Consider the following 21,733-nt stretch of genomic DNA (forward strand, 5'->3'; position numbering starts at 1 on the left):
CCTATCTGAGACTGCAGATATCCTAATAGAGCGCTTGCATTTATTATCTTTTACACTTACCTGGTTAAAGAACTTTTATGGCTGCAATATTTTCTGCTTTGATTTCTGGATTTTGTTTTGGGGCTAGATGACATGTCTTAGAATTCCTGGTTAAGATCTTGCTTTTCTTATTGACTGTGTCTTCTCTTCCGGTCCTTTATTCCTTTTTCCCATGCCGAGTCATTATTCCACACAACACTTGCATGGCACAGATCCTGTGGTATGATCTGTTTTTTGTTAACTGTTGTTTCACCGTGTGGCAATACACTGTTGATGTCCAATGAAACATTTTGTGACATTTTCTAGCTGAAACACTTGATGTCTTTTCTTTAGTAGAAATTTCCAGTTACAATTGATTGTTGTTTTCTGAAAACGCCTATGTGTTGTTAACTTTCTTTCCTGGCTACTCATGTCCATCTTCCAGTCTCTAATCGACCATGTACAGTAAATGGTCAAATGTTCCAGACATTTTTCCCCATAGAGGAGCCATTTTACAATGTTTAGTGAAATATACTAAATGGCTGTACTGTGATAAATATTTGCTTGAATTGCTTACAGCAGAGGTTTAATCTGATACAAAAGAACTCCTTATGCAAACTTGGTTGAACCAATAATAATTCCTTTTCTCTGGTTTTAGAACAATTTTGTTTTATGTGTTACTACTTTTTTTTTTTTCAAACTGGATGACTTTCAGATACAAATATTATTTTTGTCACAGAATACCTATTCTTTTTGTAGGTGGAAACGAAGACGTGGCATGGCCAGCACAACTACTGACCTTGACAATGCTGATGTCCAGAGGCAGTTCAACAACAACAATCGACCAGCCAACACAACAGAGCAGGCCTGGGACAGTGAAAGCACTACCGCCAAACTTTTTGAGTGTTCCAGGATCAAAGCACTGGCAGGTGAGACATGAGTAAAGCAAAATATTAATTTTAAAGGGTCTTTGACTCCGTCTAAAGTGAAAAGAGCTACAACAACAACAAAACCAACATTTATTTTTATAGCACATTTTCATACACAAGATTTTGCTCAAAGTTCTTTACAGGATCTGAAAGAAATAGTTATAGGCAAAGAAAAATAAATTAAAATTGGATAAGAATAACAATGAATAAATAACATACAAACAATAAATAATACACACATAATGTAGGTATAAATTAATAGAAAAGTAGAGTTCTTATATAAAAAAGTCTCTAAAGATGAGTCTGATGGTAAGGTCAAATGACTTGGAAGGACAGAAAAACAAAAAAATAGATAAATAAATACAATAGCAGGAGATAAAATCAGTGGAGATTAATAAAGAAATTCACTGAAGAAGCTGATAATTCCATAATCTAGTTTATTAAGAGTAGAACTAAAATGTAGCTATGAAACAAAGCCAAATTAAAAAAGTGGGTTCTAAGGAGTTTTTAAAATGATCCACAGTGTTAGCCTGGCGTATCTCTATTGGTAAAGCATTGCAGATATTTGGAGCATAACAGCTAAAAGCCATCTCACCATTTGTTTTATGCTTGACTCTGGGAATAAAAAGTAGACCATCATGAGAATATCCTAAAATTACAAATTGGAATGGAGAGAGACAGGTGTTCAAAGTATAGGAAGGAGAAAGATTATTTAATGCTTTATATACAATTAGAAGTATTTTAAAGTCATTTCTAAAGCACATGAGTAACCAATGCAACAATGCTAAGACTGGTGAGATATGCTTACATCTTCTTTTCCTGGTAAATGTTCTTGCTGCTGCATTTTTATTTAACTGCAACTGATTGATGCCTTTGTTAAACAGTTCAATTAGGAGTGCAATATAGTAATCTAGTTGACTAAAAACAAAAGTGTGAGTTAATTTCTCAGCTTCTTGCAGTGTCCCTTAAATGGAAAAATGTAGCCCCAGTAATCTGATTAATGTGTGATTTAAAGTTCAGAACAGAGTCTATGATTATACCTAAGTTCTATGCTTTCATCCTAATGTTAAATGATCAGGTTTCTTTCAAATACTCTCATTGTTTCCATTTTTACCAACAAATAAGATTTCAGATTTTTTCCTTATTTAGTTTAAGGAAATTACTACTCATCCTTTCATAAATATAAGTAAGACATTTGGTCAGAGCGCCCAGAGCATCTGTGTAATCAGGTTTAATAGATAACTAAAGCTGTGTGTCATTTGTATTGCTGTGGTAGTACACCTTGTGTTTCAATATAATCTGCCCGAACTGGATCATGTAGATTGACAATAACTGGGAGCTCAGAATAGATCCTTGTGGTATGCTACATACATTAATATGGATTCTTGAACTGGAATCAACACAGTTAAAAAAGAATTTTCCACCTGTTAAAAAAGACTGAAACAAATTTATGATGCTACCATAGACGCCCACCCATTGACTGAGGCAATTTAAGAGAATACTCTGGACTATGGTGTGAAATGCTGCACTGAGGTCTAAGAGAACAGAAGTTCATTTTTCTGTCTTCAAGCATGTGATGTTTGACTTTGTATTTAGATGAACGTGACGCAGTACAGAAGAAGACATTTACAAAATGGGTGAATTCTCACTTGGCACGAGTTTCCTGTCGAATAGCAGACCTGTACAATGATCTACGCGATGGATACATGCTGACCAGACTGCTAGAAGTATTGTCTGGGGAACAACTGGTAAGAAACTAAATCTTATTAGTTTTTCCCATGTCTTTCTTTCTTGTTGCGATTGTCAAAATATATTTCATTTTACTTATTGCTTTCCTCTTTTATTTTTTTACTACTTTTGTACTATTGATCTTGCCTTTCCTTTTTATATTTAGCTGTCCTAACTATACAGTGTGTTATTTTGTGCTGGTGAAGCCGGGTTGACCAGGCCACATTATGCCCAGTAGCTTTGTCCTGAGGAATTTCCAGGAATGAGACCAGTCAAGAGTCACAATCTCCGCAGCGTGTTCTGAGTCTGTGCTTTGGTCCTCACATTGGGCACATCTTTATGAGGCTTAAAATATCCATTGGTTTCACTAAACCTCTATACCTGTGGTTTAGGTTTTTGTTTTTCTCATTAGCCACATTGTGTAAACAAACATGATCTTAAATATTTTCATTCATTCTATGCACTAGTTGTACATAGAACATACTGAACAGCTTACATTGCCTAGAAAAATAATAATGCACTCAAAGACATACTGGTTAATTTAAATAGATTCCAGTTGAGCATGAGTACAGATGTGTGCATCGGTGGACCCTATTATGGAATAGAGCTCTGTTCAGGACTTTTTCTTGCCTTGAGCTCAAGGGTGTGGTATAGCGGGTTGATCTCTGTGGCTGTGTGTGCGCTCATGCAGTTGTGAGAGGTTGGTGAGGTAATTGAAGTGAGATGCACCTGCATGTGAGGGTGTGGTCTATCTCAATTGCTTCATTGGCTTTCTGCAGTTCGTGATCGAGGTGGTGCACCAATGGAAGCTGATAAAAAATGAGCCGGCACAGTAAGAAGGGGTGAGAGAGACAAAGGAGAAAGGAGGAAAATTAGCATAGTCCATGAAAGACAAGCAAAAAACAGAGGTTAAATAGAGAGAAGACAGAGACGTGAAACAAGAGCGAGAGCACCTGCGCTTCAGAGAGCGAGAGGCAGGTCGTTGTGAGTGAGCTTCTTGGCTGCAGGAGCCTGAAGATGAAGAAAGGGCACTGTACTGAGCGATTGCCAGGGAGTAGGAGTGGCCCGGTTGACTGAGTCTCCTGCAAGGACCAAGTGTGAGCAGTGGGAGAGGTATGTGTGGCTTGGCAGGTTGCCCTGCAGATGCCGATGGAACGGTGGCATGGAACGGAACCAGGATATGAAGGTTGACTGTACCTGTTATAATAATAATAATAATAATAATTCTTTGCATTTATATAGCGCTTTTCTAACTACTCAAAGCGCTCAGCAATTGCATGTTAAGGGTCTTGCTCAAGGGCCTAACAGAGCAGAATCCTTATTGGCATTTACGGGATTCGAACCGGCAACCTTCCGATTGCCAGTGCAGATCTCTAGCCTCAGTGTCACCACTCTCGTCACTGTTGGTCAGTGTCTTCTCCTCCTGTGAGGTCCGAACAGGATAAGGGGAGGAGGTGCCAGATTTAAAAGGGCAGTATTTGGGGCTCAACGTTTCGTGGATCGTCTGTGGTTTTAACCTCTGATTTTAATGGATTATTTATTTATTGGGTATGTTGTTGGTGGTGGTGGCTTCAAACGGCTCTCGGGAAGCAACCGGTAGCGTGGGGGCATCCTGCACTGTCACAAGGGCTTCTGAATAGACTCTGTCCCCCTGCAACCCTTAATTGAAAGAAACAGGCTTGACAAACATGGAAAAATTTGTTGGTGCCCTTACAGCTAATTGAAAATGTGCGAAAAGCAATTGTTCCCTCTATACCTTGCATGCTTTTGATATGTCATCAAGTAAAGCAAAGCAAATGTGAAAAGAAATCAAGTATTGCTTAGTCTGCAAAGATACTCAAAAGTGTCCTGAACACATCTGTTGGTACCCCTAGAAAAGATCCTAAATAATTGGATTCAAGTGATTTTTCAAATTAGCTGTTTTCTTTAATGAGTATCAACCATGTCCAATTGTGCAATCAATCAGCTAATTAAAATGGAGAACAGTAGTCACTCTGCTCTTTGGTATCATTCTGTGCCCCATCTTAAACATGGAGCAGAGAAAGGAAAGGACAGAGTATTCTGAGGAGATCAGAAAGAACATTACAGACAAGCATGTTAAATGCAAAAGCTAGAAGACCATCTCCAAGTAGCTTGGTGTTCCTTTGACAGCATCTGCAAAAATTATTAAGTTGTTTGAAGTCCATAGGACTGTTACCAGCCTCCCTGGACACGGTCGCAAGAGGAAGATCAACCCCAGAATGGACAGGAGGATAGTGAAAATGCTAAACAAAAGCCAAGGGCAACTTCCAAAGATATACAAGCTGAACTCCAAGGCCAAAGTCCCTCAGTGCCTGATTGCACCATTTTTAAGTGAAAGTGGGCTCATTGGAAGAAGAACCAGGAGGTCTCCACTGTTAAAAGAAAAACATAAAAAAGCCAGAATGGAATCGGCTAAAATGCATAATAACAAGCCATAATGCTTTTGGGAGAATGTCCTTTGGTCAGATGAGACAAAACTGGAGATTTTTGGCAAGTCATATCATCTCTGTCCACAAATGAAAAAATGAAGCTTTCAAAGAAAAGAATACCATAGCTACCATGAAACATGGAGGAGGCTTATGTTTCAGGGGTGCTTTGCTGCGTCTGGTACAAGGTGCTTTTGAGTCTGTGCAGGGAAAAATGAAATCTCAAGGTTATCAAGATATTCTAGAGCAAAACTTACTGCCCAGTGTCAGAAAGCTCTGTCTCAATCGCAGATCATGGATCCTCCATCAGGATAGTGACTCCCAAAGCACAGAGCTAAAAGCGCCCAAAAATGGCTAAGAACAAAACACTGATTGTCATGTGTCTAAACAAATGGTGTCTCCTTTTAGAAAGAGGAAGATGGGGAGAGTGAAAGTTCAACTGACTGAGGCAAACATGCAGCTAAGGTTCAAGTTAAAATGCATGCCTGCTTTCAGAACTGTGAAACTGTTTCTTAAAGACCTCTGCAATTTTTGCAATGTGTGTTATTAGTAATAGTTATTTAACTTGTTTAAATGTTAAATTAAGATATGTTTATTTGAAAACATTACACACTTTATGTCTTTCTTTTCATTCACGTTTTCCTAGAAAAACAAATATCTAAACACACCAGTAGCAATATCAGTACTACAGTATAAGTAATCATCCATCTTTACTGCCCATATGTCAGTGTTGTTATTAGTATTAAAAACCCTTGTCAGCCAGGCACTAATTATCATTTTATGTGAGGGTACAGCTGTAATGTTCATGTGATATAAATTTTGTGTACCTCTTTAATTGGTATAAATTTATTTCCAATTGGTGAGTGGTAATTTAATAGAAGATGAACGATTGCTTTGTAGACTTCCGCTGAATTATTTCATTTTCTTGTTTAATGGAATGGTTAGGTCTTGATTGTTTGTTCATTTTTTAGTTAATAGTCGTGTTCTGAGCTGTTATGAACATGGTGGATTTTGTTTAAGCCTTTCTCAGCTTTTCTTAGAATTTAAGTGGGCCAACAGATGTTTCCTTTTGGGCATTTCATCTCTTTCTGCTTATTTGAGCTTAGTTTAACTTACAATAAGCAAAATTGGCATCAGCTTTAGGAGGCCTGTACAATATGATGGTACATGCTAAGCAGACAACTACAATGGTTGTATAGGAAGCAAATAGTAAGAAACTGATAATAATAATAATTCTTTACATTTATATAGTGTCGTGTAATCTCTTCCTATGCATTATTCTTACTCACATCATTAAGCCCTACAAAACTCAAACTGAAAGCCTTAAAATACACTATGAGTTATTTTTAAATAATTTTGTAATGAGTGTTTTAAAAGACAGACTGGTCTTAAAAATAGTCCTAAGTTGCACTCTCATACAATAAAACTATGATTCCAACTGAGTTAAAAAGTGATAGAATATCGTTGTGGCCTGCAATACTGTTCCCCAGTAAATGACATTTCAGTTTTTTCTGTATTCAGAGACAAGTCATTGTCATACATCCACTCTTTTAAATCACTAACACAGATAATTAAGGACACTATCAGAGAAATATAATTTGGTCTAAAAAAAGATTTTGCTTGCTTGGTATCATCTGCATACAAGTAAAAACAAATGTTATGTTTTCTAATGGTGGTTTGTAAACATGTAAAATGTCTTAGTTTTGAGATCTGCAAGACACCATACTTAACTTCTGAATGTAATGACAGAGTACCATCAACACATTTCTGTACATAAAGATGTATAAGTGATATTGTAACAGTTTATTTTTGTATAATTTTGTTCTTAGCCAAAACCAACACGAGGCCGCATGAGGATCCACTGCTTAGAGAATGTGGACAAAGCCTTGCAGTTCCTTAAAGAACAACGTGTACATTTGGAGAATGTGGGGTCACATGACATTGTAGATGGCAATCACAGACTCACCCTTGGCCTCATCTGGACCATTATTCTACGTTTCCAGGTAAATGTATTCTTTCTGTCTCTTTGCTCTCCATAAGCACACTAGCATATAATGCAAGTTCATCATAAAAGTTTCATATGTAAAAAGTATGGCAGCATAGGTAGTGCTGCTGTCTCATTATTCCAGAGAAATGGGATGAATTCCCAGCCAGGACGCATCATTTCACACAAAACTCAAAAACCGGGCTGGACAAAATCATTGGCACCCTCAACTTAATGCAGTATTTGGTTTGTGGGACATGGCCGGTCTTTTATCCCGGCCAATACCTCCAGGCCGCCAGGTGGAGCCCTTCATGCAACATAGAGGTGCCCCGAGTTCCACCAGGGCATCATGGACAGTGGAGTTTTTCATCACAGCCCTGCTGGATAATAGGGGAACCTCCAGGAGACGCTGCAGGAAGGTCCAGAGACTATTATGTGCCCTATAACCCAGAAGTACGTCGTAGTCATAGCAACAGGAAGAATGACATGCTTCCGGGGTGAAGAAGAAGAGTTTTTATAGGACCCGGAAGTGTTCCTAGTCACGTGGACAGAGAGGGCGAAACACTTCCGGGTCAAGGACTATAAAAGGACTATGGGAAATCCCAGACGTCGAGCTGAGCTGGGTGGAAGGGTGGCAACGCGTCTGGGAGTGTGGAGGATTGTATTGATTGATTATTGGTGATTTATGAGTATTGTGGAGTAGAGGGTGCTTTGTACACGTTATTGTTCAAATAAAAATATTTGGACTTCTACCTGGTGTCTGGAGTCAAGTCAGAGGGTTCAAGAGGATGACAGCGCCCTCTATCTGTCACAGGTTGCACGCCCTTTGGAAAAAATAACTGAAATCAAGCGCTTCCTATAACCATCAACAAGCTTGTTACACCTCTCAACTGGAATTTCCAACCACTCTTCTTTTGCAAACTGCTCAAGGTTTCTCAGATTTGAAGGGCGCCTTCTCCCAACAGCAATTTTGAGATCTCTCCATAAGTGGATTTAGATCCGGACTCATTGCTGGCCACTTCAGAACTCTCCAGTGCTTTGTCTTCAACCATTTCTGAGTGCTTTTAGAGGTATGCTTGGGGTCATTGTCCTGCTGGAACACCCGTGACCTCTGACGCAGACCCAGCTTTCTGACACTGGGCCCTACATTGTGCCCCAATATCTTCTGGTAGTCTTCAGATTTCATGATGCCTTGCACACAGTCAAGGCATCCAGTGCCAGAGGCAGCAAAACATCCTCAAAACATCTTAGAACCTCCAGCATGTTTGACTGTAGGTACTGTGTTCTTTTCTTCGTAGGCCTCATTCCGTTTTCTGTAAACAGTAGAATGATGAGCTTTACCAAAAAGCTCTACCTTGTTCTCATCTGTGCACAAGACATTCGCCCAGAAGGATTTTGGCTTTCTCAAGTACATTTTCCATCCATCCATTTTCCAACCCGCTGAATCCGAACACAGGGTCACTGGGGTCTGCCGGAGCCAATCCCAGCCAACACAGGGCACAAGGCAGGAACCAATCCTGGGCAGGGTGCCAACCCACCGCAGGACACACACAAACAGCAAGTACACACTAGGGCCAATTTAGAATCGCCAATCCACCTAACCAGCATGTCTTTGGACTGTGGGAGGAAACTGGAGCGCCCGGAGGAAACCCACGCAGACACGGGGAGAACATGCAAATTCCACGCAGGGAGGGCCCGGGAAGCGAACCCGGGTCCCCAGGTCTCCCAACTGCGAGGCAGCAGCGCTACCCACTGCGCCACCGTGCCGTCCTCAAGTACATTTTATGTTTTTTTATGTTTCTGTGTCAGCAGTGGGGTCCTCCTTGCTCTCCTGCCATAGCGTTTCATTTCGTTCAGATGTCGACAGATAGTTCGAGCTGACACTGTTGCACCCTAAGTCTGCAGAACAGCTTGAATATGTTTTGAAGTTGATTGGGGTTGTTTATCCACCATTCAGACTATCCTGCGTTGCAGTCTTTTATCAATTTTTCTCTTCCGTCCATGTCCAGGGAGATTAGCTACAGCACCATGTGTTGTGAACGTCTTGATTATGTTGTGCACAGTGGACAAAGGAACATGAAGATCTCTGGAGATGGACTTGTAGCCTTGAGATTGTTGATATTTTTCCACAATTGTTGTTCTCAAGTCCTCAGACAATTCTCTGCTCTTCTTTCTGTTCTCCATGCTTAGTGTGGCACACTCGGACACACAACAGAAAGGTTGAGTCAACTTTTCTCCATTTTAACTGGCTTCAGGTGTGATTGCTATATTGCCAGCACCTGTTTCTTGCCACAGGTGAGTTCAAACAAGCATCATATGCTTGAAATAAAACGATTTATCCACAATTTTGAAAAGGTGCCAATAATTTTGTCCGGCCCATTTTTGGAGTTCTGTGTGACATGATGTCAGATTTGGCTTTTTTTCTCTGTTTTTTCGTGTTGTTCCAATGCACATAAAGGAAATAAACATGTATATACAAAAACATTTGTAATTGCAATAATTTTCTTGGAGAAATGGTACATTTTCTGGGAAAATTCCAGGGGTGCCAATAATTTCGGCCATGACTGTATGTTCACTATTTTGTGTACATCAAGAAATCTTGTAATCCTCCCTCTAACATCCCCTTGGTCCCTCCATTTTGTAATATTCTAGTAGAAAATATTGAATCATATGCTCAAAGTCAGGGGTCAAAACTACAATCTAGCTGCCACATTGTAGTAGTCGAATAATAAGATACTACCCCTGTGAAAATACTGTATGCAAAAATGAAAAATTATCATTTCATTAAATACAGTAAGAATATTTCCACACAGTTTGCTACTGCACTACAAGTTTAAATGAAAGCAAGGAGAAAATACTTTAGAAAGTGACAGAATCACTGCTTTCATAAAATCTACAGGCATATTTTATTTGTGAGATTTTTCTCCTTATCTGTAGTTTAGCTTTAGTTCATTTTTTGACTTTTGTTTTTCAAAGATTCAGGTCATTAAAATTGCAACTGAAGACAATCGTGAGACTCGTTCTGCGAAGGACGCTCTCCTCCTATGGTGTCAGATGAAAACGGCAGGGTAAGTTGATCTGTATCGCAAATAATTAAATTAAAAAAATATCTATCTTTCAATCCATATTATTTATGAACAAAGTCTCCTGAAGAGAGTATTGGAAAAAGGCTAAAATAAAATGTCACCTATTAAACCTGTAATTGGAAAGGTGAAAGCATTTGTATAGAGATGTAATTACTTTATATTCTTTGGTTTATGTTATTTTATATATATTTATATTAATATATTTGTTTAACTTTTTTCAGGTATCCTGAAGTAAATATCCAAAATTTTACTACTTGCTGGAGAGATGGCCTGGCCTTTAATGCTCTTATCCATAGACACAGGTAGCAATGCCTTTAAAGTTTTATAGACTTTCATAAACACTTATTTCAGCACCAGACAAGCTTTATTTTGAATGTTACCTTTTTACTGAGAACACAGTCTTGAAGTGCTTTACATTTACATATCTATAGTTCAGTTGTTGATGTATTTATTTTTTATCAATGGGAATACAATGCAATTCACTTCAAGCCACACTATTAGTCAAAGATGGTGTTCTGTGTTGGTAGAGTATTATATTACTCTACTTTCCCCTTTTGTATTATTAATATGTAGCTTTTTGTTTTGTGGAATACCTCAAATCTCACAGACTTACCACTGTTTAGAAGGTATTGTACCATATAGCTTCTCCCCACCTTTCCCTTCAACATTTATAACCTCAGGCAATTAGGTGTAGTAAAATACAAGCAGTAGTTAAGTTACAATTTAAACAATGTATAATTTATAATATTCATAAATGATAATAATATGCAAAGTACAAGTGAACACTGGCAACCATACAACCTGACAAATGCTGATGTGTAGTTTCAGGCGGCACACAGACTTGTTAGTTACTTAAAATGTCTCTAGTTAAGGCATCATTTTTGGTCAGCTTTCTTCAGAACAGGCTGCATGCCTGTCTCAATATGGCTGCCGAGTTGTGTTCTCCATTGTGTTGTCCTTTTCAGTTCATGGTGTGTGAGATGTTCTTTCATAATTTGGCAAGGAGGTGGGGGAGCAAGCAAACTTATAGATTTTCCGTCCAACCCCTACAGCCAATAGAATGTCATGGTACTTAAAAGCCAATTCCAAACAGCCATACATCAGACCAATGGGGCAGAAAATACCTTCACACCTGCCCCCAAAACCATTTGTTAAGGTAAAGCTTGGCAGTTAGGCAGTCTGGTTTTCCTGTGGGGCTAGATTGAGAGAGCCCTGCAGAGAAACATTTGCCAAAGTTGTTTGAGGCCCTTTCGTAAAATTCACTATCCTGACTTAGTCCTATGGGGTAAACATGAATGCTTCTCACTAATGAAATACTAATATTTCATTGCTTTGCCTAAGTTATAAATAAAGACATGCAAAATATTTATCAACTTGTATGCAAAATTGACACCACAACAGATGGGAACCAGCTTAACCCAAGCTGTCCCAGCTAGCATAGGGCACAAGGCAGGAACACACCCTGGACAGGATGCCAGTCCATCACTGGATAAACACACACTCATACCAAACAGACACTAGGGCCAATTTAATATTGCCAGTTCACCTGATGTGCATGTCTTTGGATATTGAGAAGTCCACCTGGAAATTTAAAGTCTAATGTCCTAACCGCTAGTTCACCCTGTTTGATTTCAGTTAAATTATTAAAATACAGTATGTAATTTTTTATGTTTCATCAACAATTTAGATGATTTGTAGTGTAGTTTTTCCTAATTGATGATATTACAGTAATACCTTGGTTAATGAATCCTGTGAGAGTAAAGTCGGCTTAAAACCCCCTATCGAACTCACACAAGTTCCAGTACCTGTCCAATAGAGTGCTGTGGATGTCATTCTGCATTCTACATTTAATAGTCATTCTCTGTCATTAATATCATGTGTAGGTATTTCACATGCACCATAAGGATTTAAATATTTTTATAAAGTAATAAATGCAATTTCCCCACTATTTCAAGAAAATGTAAAGCATTAGAAGCTGAAGAAAACAAATGCCACATAGCAGAATCACTGGAGTCAGCACCCAGACATGAACGGACGTGGTAGAGGGGACACAGACAGAGAGCACTAGCTTGTAAGCAGGAGGCACCTTTCCTCCACCAAAATGAATCCTTGGTTCTCAAGGATCCTGGGTTGGCTGGGTTCGTGGAGTTGGGGACGTTGAGTGCAGATGGTGTTGCTTCAGACCCAAAGTGAGGCGTGAGGCACAACTTGTGATATGAATGTGCAGAAAGTGCATGAAAGGTCCTGGGTCAGCTGTGAAAGATCTTGGTGATGGTAACAGCATCAGTGGGTGGGCAACCGAAGCAGATAGCAGTTTGGATAACAAAATAAATGCCACCTCACCCCCTAGCCCCCATTCATTACATTACATATTCAAATACCTCCTCTGGTACATCTACCTCCACTAACGAAATCTCTTATAGCAAACTGATGTCCTGGAATCATCTACTTAATTAATTAAAGTATTACTCTATGTATTTTCCAGTTTCTCCCATCAAATTACTTTAATTTTGAAATTTTGGAATATACTGTACGTCCATAGATACCAGATAACAGAACCTTCAGAATAAAAAGCAGCTGTGAGACCACTCTTTTATGTGTAATTATTGTTCCACTCTTCTGTTATCACTCTGCTTTCAAATGGTTGTTCAGAGTGCTTTAGGTAAACTTTTTAGAGTCACTGCACTTTGCATATTTTGATCTGCCTGACAAGAAACTCAAGAGTTGATGATTTTACTATGTATAGTCACTTTGTTTTCTTTTTATCTTAGGCCAGATCTGATTGAATTCAGCAAATTAGCTAAATCAAATACAATGCACAATTTACAACAGGCTTTCAACATAGCAGAGCAACATTTGGGGTTGACCAAGCTCCTTGATCCTGAAGGTACGTTTGTAATATGTGTTTGACTAAGACTGGTTTTCTTCAGTAGTGTTGATTTACTTATCTTTTTATTTTTCACTCCAATCACCTTTTTGTTTAAGATGTAAATACAGAAAATCCTGATGAGAAGTCAATCATCACATACGTGGTTTCTTTCTATCATTACTTCTCCAAAATGAAAGCACTGGCAGTTGAAGGGAAGAGAATTGGAAAGGTACATTTTTGTTTCTTTATTTTTGATTCAAACTAAGGACATAAAGAGAAAGGGAGGGATTTTGTAGCTAAGACATAACTTTTCAAGATTTATAGATGGCACCGTTTTCTTCTGTCCCACAGAAGAACCATGGCTTTAGATTCTGACCCAGGCACTGCCTGTGTGCAGTTAAGTATGTAGCCTTAAGCACCCTAAACTTTTGATGTTTTGTGTTTTATTATATTTTTTAGTATTAATTTTTGTTTGAACTTTAAATATTTCTCTGAGATTATCAGTAGAAAGCACGCTATATAAACATCACAACAAGGACAAACAGACTCAAGAACAGTTTTTTCCCAAAAGCCATAACCATTCTAAACTCACACATGCACTGAATACACAGTCTAACCCCCCAACTCCTGGACTTCCTTCTATCCATCAACTGTGCAATATCCAATATCTAAATGGTACTGATAATAACTGTGTAATATCTGTATACTGTACAATATCATTACTCTCAGGGTCCAACATCCACTACTCACTGCACATGATCATCATTATTGTGCAATATTTAAATTATGTGCAATAACCCAATAGTGCAATAGTTATTTATTCTTTCCAGTATTTAAATAATGTGCAATAACTCAATTTAGGTATTATTCTTTCCATTTGTATATAGCATCGCAGAACTTTTTTTTTTTGCAACTTTTTGCACCATTTGTTTATTTGTTTATTTACTTGTTGTGTTCTATATATATGTCTGCACTGAAGGAGCTGCTTTTAATCTCATTGTACATGTGTATAGTGACAATAAAAGGCATTCTGTTCTATTAAGTGAATTACTTTTTTAATGGTATTCTTCTACTAGGTTTTGGATAATGCCCTGGAAACAGAAAAGATTATTGAACGGTATGATGCTTTGGCATCTGACCTGCTCGAGTGGATTGAGAAGACTATTAGTATCATAAGTAACCAGAAATTTGCCAATTCTCTACTTGGAGTTCAGCAACAGTTACAGGCATTTACCACCTACTGCACCATCGAGAAACCTATCAAGTAAGACTGATTGAACAATAAGTAATTTGTTTTATGGGAATACAATTAAATATGTTATAAAGGTGATCTCTGCACTTTATTCTGTGTTCAGAGTTGTGTAGAAGTAAATTTTTTTCATCTTCATGTATAAATTGTCAGTCATTATTTTTTTAAATATGAAAAATTGATTTACAGTATATACTCGCAGATAAGTTCTCCCACGAATAAGTCAGGGCTTGATTTTAAAGTATAATTTCTGGTATTTTATAATGTCGCTATTGGTCCAATAGATTATGATATGGTAACGCCAACCTGAGAGAGTAACCACGAAGCACACTGCCTTTTTCTTCTATGCATTGTGCCCACGTGACCACACGGTAATACCCGAACTATTCTGAAGCAATGTTTTGTGTTCTTTTTTATCTCATACCCTCACACGCCTTTATCGGAAGAGCATCCTTTATCTACGAATGAGCATTCAATGAGAAGAAAATATGAAGCAGGTTTTAAATTAAAAATTGTTGAATTGGTAAAAGAAATTGGTAACTGCGCTGCTGCAGCAAAATTCGATGTGTCTGAGAAACTGGTGTGAGATTGTAAAAAAAAAAAAAAAATTTAAGTGTCACACTTTTGAACGGGGGTCTGATTTTATGATCGATTTTTTGGGTTTCAAGACCCGACTTATACGTGAGTATATACGGTAATTATTCATGCACCAAAGAGCCTCTATGTCCAATCACTATTCAAGGATTGGATGTAGAGGTGCTGCACAACAACAAATACTTGGGGGTCCACATCAATGACAGGTTGGACTGGTCTTGTATTGCAAAGGGACTATAGAAGACAGGGGAGAGCATCACTTCAAGAAAAGCCCACCCAATCAACAAGCTAGTTAAAAGGACGGGCTCAGTTATGGGATGCACTCTGGACCCCCTTGAAATCATTGCAAAGGAGGGAATGAAAAGGTGCCATTATGAACAACACTGAGGACTTTCAGGCAAAGAATTATTCAGTAGAAGTTGTGTTAAGAAACGTAACTGGGGCACCTTTATACAAACAGCAATATGCATGTGTAGTGCCTCACTGGGACTGGGGCTGCCAATTCAGAAGTTTTCTTTCTTTTTGAAATTTTCTTCCTTTTAAGTCCCCCTAGAGACAAATTATCTATCTATCTATCTATCTATCTATCTATCTATCTATCTATCTATCTATCTATCTATCTATCTATCTATCTATCTATCTATCTATCTATCTATCTATCTATCTATCTATCTATCTATCTATCTATCACCACATGATTTTTTTGAGTAGTCCATACAAATATTAAATTATCTTAAAGCCTTGTGTATACTTGGTTTAGAATCTGCTGTTGGAATGTCTGTTTTGATTTTATAACTGCTCTCATTTTCACTATCTTTTTGATGTAGATTTCAAGAGAAAGGAAATTTAGAGGTCCTTCTTTTTACAATTCAGAGCAAGCTGAGAGCCAACAACCAGAAACCCTATGTACCCAGTGATGGAAAACTCATCTCAGATATCAACAAGGTGAAACTAGTAGTTAGCCTTAAACCTATCTTTGAAGTAATTATCATAGTAACTGAACTTAAGTAAAGATGTAACAGTTAAGAATTTGACATGTCTGCTTGTACAGTGATGAGGTACAGGAAATAAAGCAATGCTCTGACAACTAAACATTAATTTGTGATTGCCTGTTCACTTGTTGAACATGTTCATTTAATCTACCAGATGGTATAAGGACTGCATTTTTTACATTTTTCAAGAAATGTTTAGTACTCGTACAGTATATTACAAGAAAACACTTCTAAAATATTGTTCATATTTATTGTTTTGTTTTTATTATTTTATTTTTATTTCTGTTAAGAATAATATACCAAGAAATATTAAGTATCTGTTTAATTTTAAAATCTCTCTATTATAAAAAAAAAACTTGCGATGAGACGAGACTTTTTCCCGGGGACGAGATGTGATCTTTTGAAGAGAGACAGAGACACTTTCACTTCCTGCGAGACGGACAAGTCACGTCATACTTACAACCTTTGGAAGGAAGTCCTGTGATACACATACAAAGTAGGTTAGAGACAGTAGAAGTAGGAAAATTCGAAAGTCTCCAAAAATGAAAGTAAAGATCGCATTAGCGCAAACAATCTGAAAGTATTACTTGGGGAAATAGCGGAACAGCGAAAAGAGATAGAATATTCTGGTGCTATACAGGCTTTTAAACATTTGAAGCTCCGCACGAAATGGAGATCATGCGGCACACAGCAGCAGCAGTAAGCCAACTGCTTCTCGAGCAAAGAGGAGGTGAAAAAAACACCTGTTACTTGTTTCCCAATGTATCACCGTTTAAGAGGGGTTTTGGAGGAGTGGCCCCGTCTCCTTGGGGTGCACTCAGCCCCCCTCTTCACAACGGCGCCTACTGCTGGCGGGTTAGGTGTAGGCGAGTGAAATGGAGATCACACGTGAACAGCTGCTTGAACAAAGAGGAGTTAAAAAAATGTATTTGTTTCCTATTGTATCACTGTTTTAAATAAAAAATGTATTTGATTACCATTGTATCACAATTTAACAGGGGTTTCGGAGAGGTGGCCACTGGCAGGGGGGGAAAGTCCCCTAGTAATAATGATAATAATTCCTTACATTTATATTTAGCTAAAATGACAACCATTGGATAAACTGTGTAATTAGCACATGGACTACTACTAATTTAAAAAAAGAATATGTTCAGTTATGAATTGTTTTAGTTACTTTTACTTCAAACATTTGTGAGTAATTTCCTATCTGTCAACCTTACAAGATGTACTAGACATCCTTCTTTGTGGTGGTGAGAATGCTGAAAAAAACTGAGATCGCAACAGTGCGGTGATCACAGAACTTTCACGTCTTTTTCTGTCTCGGAGCCACGTTTTCTTTTTCATAATTAGATTGGATAGAAGTTGACTACATAAAAAAGGCATAAATTCTCTTGTGATTGGGTAGATCAAAGCAATCACATACAGAGTTGGTGAGAAGTGAATGTCGTGTAAGAAGTCAATGTACTTGTGACTTTCTTTTTTCTTTGGTTATAGTCTTGTATAAAAGTGAACTTGTTTTGTTATACTTGTACATCAACATTTATATGTTACTTACATAAAAGCCAGATCGAATGTTATTTATTTGGATTTATTTACTTACTTCCTACAGAGTGCAGAGCTATAGCGTGTCTTTATGTGAAAACAGCGGTGTCAGATGGAGAGGGGAAGGGGGTAGGGTAGGATCGTGAATGCGACTGAGAGAATGAAACTGAATAATAAAAAAAAAAACAAAGCTAACCTTTACGAGTATCATACATTTACAGTGGCTGTTACAGACTAAAATCAAATGTATGTCTTTATTCTAATATAGTAAGAATAAGAGTAGTTCACTTCTCAAAACGGACTCGTCCGGGATCGAACCTGTGAAGCTTTGATTACCAGTCAAGAGTTGATACCGTTGTGCCACCATAGTAAATGCATGTCAATGTCGCACCCTAACGCATGTTGTTTTTCTGCAGTTATATTTTAGAATAGAAGCGCACTTGTTCTGTTATATTTGTACCATTTGTGAAAGTGTTTCTTTGATATTTGGACTTCAGGCTTCACACATTATAAACTTCATGTCTACATTTTGTCAATTATTACTAAAACATGAAAAACGTTTCTTTTTAAACGATGTGTTTACATACAGTAGATCATTGTAGACACGGAACACATATGAAATGCATGTGTTCCAAATAACGATATAGTATTTATTAAAGGTGTCATTTTGCTTGACTTCTCACTCTATACAACTCCAAGCAACTGACACGCAGGTAAACAGACTTGAGCTGAGAAAACTGTGCGGGGTGGGGGATGTAATAGCAGGCTGCTTGCTGCTTATCGACTCATTTACAGGACAAATGACGCTGACGGAGAGGTGAGAAGCGATTTAAGGTGGGATGGATCTACGAGTTTTTTCGTAGGCTCTGGTAATTCTAGTGTTAAAGCCCTTAGTCATACAGAACAAGAGTGATACGAACAGTTAGAGTGTCCCCTCCAGAGGGTGACTATAATCATCAAACCCCGGCTAGTAATAAGGGCAAACAGCAAATCTTTATAAAATAAAAAGATTTGTTTCACAAAAAAACTTTTTAAATAAATGAAGCTCTGTAGAGCACACTAAGCAAAAAGGAGTTGAAAGCAAGAGTATTCCAAGGCCAACAAGTCCCAGAACAGAAATCCAAAGCAAGGCAAGGTCAAAATCAGAGCAAACATTTCGAAAGTCCAGTAATTCACAAAAAGCACAGACAAAGACACAAGTAAAATCACTATTCCCAGATGTGTTCAAAATGAACCGCCAGGTGGTATGGGAGACACACCAGGTTTATAGGGTGGAATGCAGTTCCTGGTGGTGATTGGCAAGTGGCTTCACTTCCTGGGGGACCATCTCTAAAACACATGGAACAAAACACAGGCAGCTTACATGTGTAAGCATAATCAATGCACATAAACAACTTACATCAAAGAATGAAAAATGATCAAAAGAAACTTAAAACATTAACCTGAATCCCAGCCAGAGGAAGAACCCTAGCTGAGACATGAGAGATTGTTGGTGACATGTCCTGAGCTTGTTTATTATTAAGTGATCTCCTGGTTACTACCTTGGCTTGTTAGTTTTGTACAATATCTGAATATAACAACTATTTATTTTTAGTGGTCAAACCCTTAATATTGTAGTTTCTGAAAGAATGATTTGTGAATAGCTTGACATTCTTTCTTAGGTGGCACACATGTAAAACGTATACATTGGCAATTGGTCATATTTCATACCACTACAGTCTAAATTAGTAAATATGCCCTTTCACATCATGGTTCCCAAATTTTCATTGTGTGTGACATCAACTTTATACTGTACCTCAGTAGTTTCCACAATCCTGAATATCACTCTTTCCTGTATAAACAGAAGCCTATTCATTTTACATACTGTTGGTATAAAAGAAAAATTTGGAGGCCACATGTATTTTTATGAAATTAAAAGAATTCAGTTGTCAAAGCAAAACAATTGAAGTTAAGCTGTTTTGCAATCAACAGGAGTCATTCAGTCCCTCAAGCTTGTTTGTTTAGCTAACAGCCGCATTGTTTCAATATCTCATTCAGATATGTCTTAAAGGTTGTCAGGGATTCTATTTCAACTGCACAACTCATGACTTTGTTCCAGATTCCCATAACTCTTTGCATGAAAAAGTGTCTTCTGGCTTTGCTGTGAAATAGATGTCCCGGTAATTTCCACTTGTCAGCCTTCAAAAATTCTTTTAATCTATTTTGTGAGAAAACATTTAGTGATTATTACTTTTTATTTTATTAGTAAATGTGGTAATTTTGAAATATATTCAAAACTAGGGGGCTTCGCTCACCCACCCCCGGGTTTGGTTTACTGGATATACAATTTAAAGAGAATATTAGTTTAATGGTAATTGTTACATATGAATTATTTTCACTTTTACTTTAAAACTTTTGTAAAAACAATACTTGTCCTTTATTTCCGGTGGTCAGATCATCTGCTGACTTTCTGCTGCTGGCGAGCTGCATGTTTTGCTTGTCGTTGTTTTAAGAGCTGGGAGCACATGAAGCATGTCTCCCAAAAGCAATCCAACAACTGCTAGGTTAGATGTCTGTGGACTTGTTTTAAATGATGTCTCACTGCCTTGTCTCGCGTGACGTTGTAAAAACAATACTTGTCCTTTATTTCCGGCCCCGGGCATGGTTAAATCTCTTTCTCGCAGGACGTATAACGCTGCTTGCGTTGTCAAGGGGGGTCATGCTAAGGAGATGCCGTCTGATCATCTGCTGTCTTTCTGCTGTTGCTGCTGTCGCGCTGCCTGTCGATCATTGTAAAGGCTGTACAGCAGCTGTCCTTTTGCCACTTTGCGTCTCTGCCACTCACATTATGAAGGGGGGGGGGGGGGGGGGGGTAGGGTGGCTGAACGCACGCAAGGAGAAGCAGTCGGATCATCTGCTGGGTTTCTGCTGCTGGAGAGCTGCGTGTTTTGCTTGTTGTTGTTTTAAGAGCTGGGAGCAAGTGAAAGTGTCTCTCACGGGACTTCAAATTGTCTTCCGAGAAGATCACGTCTCGTCTCCCTTGTCTCCCTTCCAAAGATTTTTTTTTATAATTGAGAGATAACATCTCATGAATGTTTATTCATTTGTGTTCCAATGCTCCTGACCGTGCAACATCTGGCACAAAGCAGGAATTTACTCTCCATCAGAGGTCTGCTAATGTTTTTGACTTTTTTTTTTTTGGAAAGAGAAATATATGGTGGTCCTAAAGGGCAGAACACCAACAAATACATGAAAGAGCAAAAAAACGCTGCCCCCAGACTGGCATCAATGTCTGGCTCTCACGAAAGAGAGGGTGCTACCGCTTAAAGTTCAAGCTACACCTTTGCAAAGTGGGGAAAACTGTTTTTAGAAGACCACTCAAGTTCAGTGAAACATCTTCATGGAAAGTTTTGCTTCTCGCAACAAATCCATCCACTTCCCCTCTTTCCTAGTGATGTCAGTTCCTTTTTGACGTGTTAGCTTGTGTTTTCAATTTGTTTGTATTTGTATTGTTCTTGTGCTTCCTTTTTTGTTTGTGGTTTCCTTTTTTGTTTGTTTTTTCTTTTTTTTTGTGCTTTCATTTTATTTCTTGATGCTTTAATTTTTTGTTTGTGCTTTCATTGTGCTTTCTTTTTTGTTTTCATTTTAATTTATTGTTCTTTCACTGTTTTGTTTACACTTTCATTGTTTCTTGTGCTTTCATTATTTTTTGTTTGTGCTTTCTTTTATGTTTGCGGTTTCTTTGTATTTTGTGCTTTCATTTTTTAATGTGTGCTTTCTTTTTTGTTTGCACTTTCATTTTTTTTTACGTTTCCATTTTTTTTATTTGTGCTTTGCCTTTGAGGACGATAATAGTAATAACTTCAAATAAAATTTACAACACACCAAAGATTTGACATCTGAAACACAAAGCTGTATTTTATGTAATTCAATGTGAGCTCCAAGGTCTGCTGCTTGTTTGGAACCTTTCATAATTACTTGATGATTATCAAAGTTTTTAAAGAAAAGAAAATCAAACTTAACATAATTGAGCTACTTCTGTTGATTGTGAAATAAATACAGAAGTGCACCATTATGCATGCCAAATCACATTCTCAACATATAATGCAATGTTCTATTTTATGGCCATCAGAATTTTGTGGTAGTGAATGTGCGCCGGACAGAGTCAAATTAAGACACTACACTGTTTCTGGCTGTCTACACCTCTGGTGACCTTGTTCCCCACTTCCCTCATGCCCACTCACAACTTGACAAATCAAATGCAATATACTATATAACTACTGTATATACTCAAAACAATTTAATAAGACAGTATT

At 37.9% G+C, this 21,733-nt stretch overlaps 1 protein-coding gene across 1 annotated transcript in view; it reads left to right on the top strand.

Moving 5' to 3' along the window:
• The window catches only part of LOC114647794 (spectrin beta chain, non-erythrocytic 4-like), a 432,215-nt gene that overhangs the window by 87,870 nt on the left and 322,612 nt on the right, over positions 1–21,733 (top strand). The window contains exons 3-11 of the mRNA XM_028796437.2: positions 778–947; positions 2,544–2,695; positions 6,952–7,125; positions 10,083–10,174; positions 10,414–10,494; positions 12,964–13,079; positions 13,178–13,290; positions 14,138–14,325; positions 15,732–15,849. Of these exons, the coding sequence (XP_028652270.1) occupies positions 797–947; positions 2,544–2,695; positions 6,952–7,125; positions 10,083–10,174; positions 10,414–10,494; positions 12,964–13,079; positions 13,178–13,290; positions 14,138–14,325; positions 15,732–15,849 (1,185 nt within the window). The 5' untranslated portion in view covers positions 778–796. The remainder of the gene's footprint in view (positions 1–777; positions 948–2,543; positions 2,696–6,951; positions 7,126–10,082; positions 10,175–10,413; positions 10,495–12,963; positions 13,080–13,177; positions 13,291–14,137; positions 14,326–15,731; positions 15,850–21,733) is intronic.

This window comes from Erpetoichthys calabaricus, chromosome 1 (genome assembly GCF_900747795.2).
Source record: "Erpetoichthys calabaricus chromosome 1, fErpCal1.3, whole genome shotgun sequence".
NCBI lineage: Eukaryota > Metazoa > Chordata > Cladistia > Polypteriformes > Polypteridae > Erpetoichthys > Erpetoichthys calabaricus.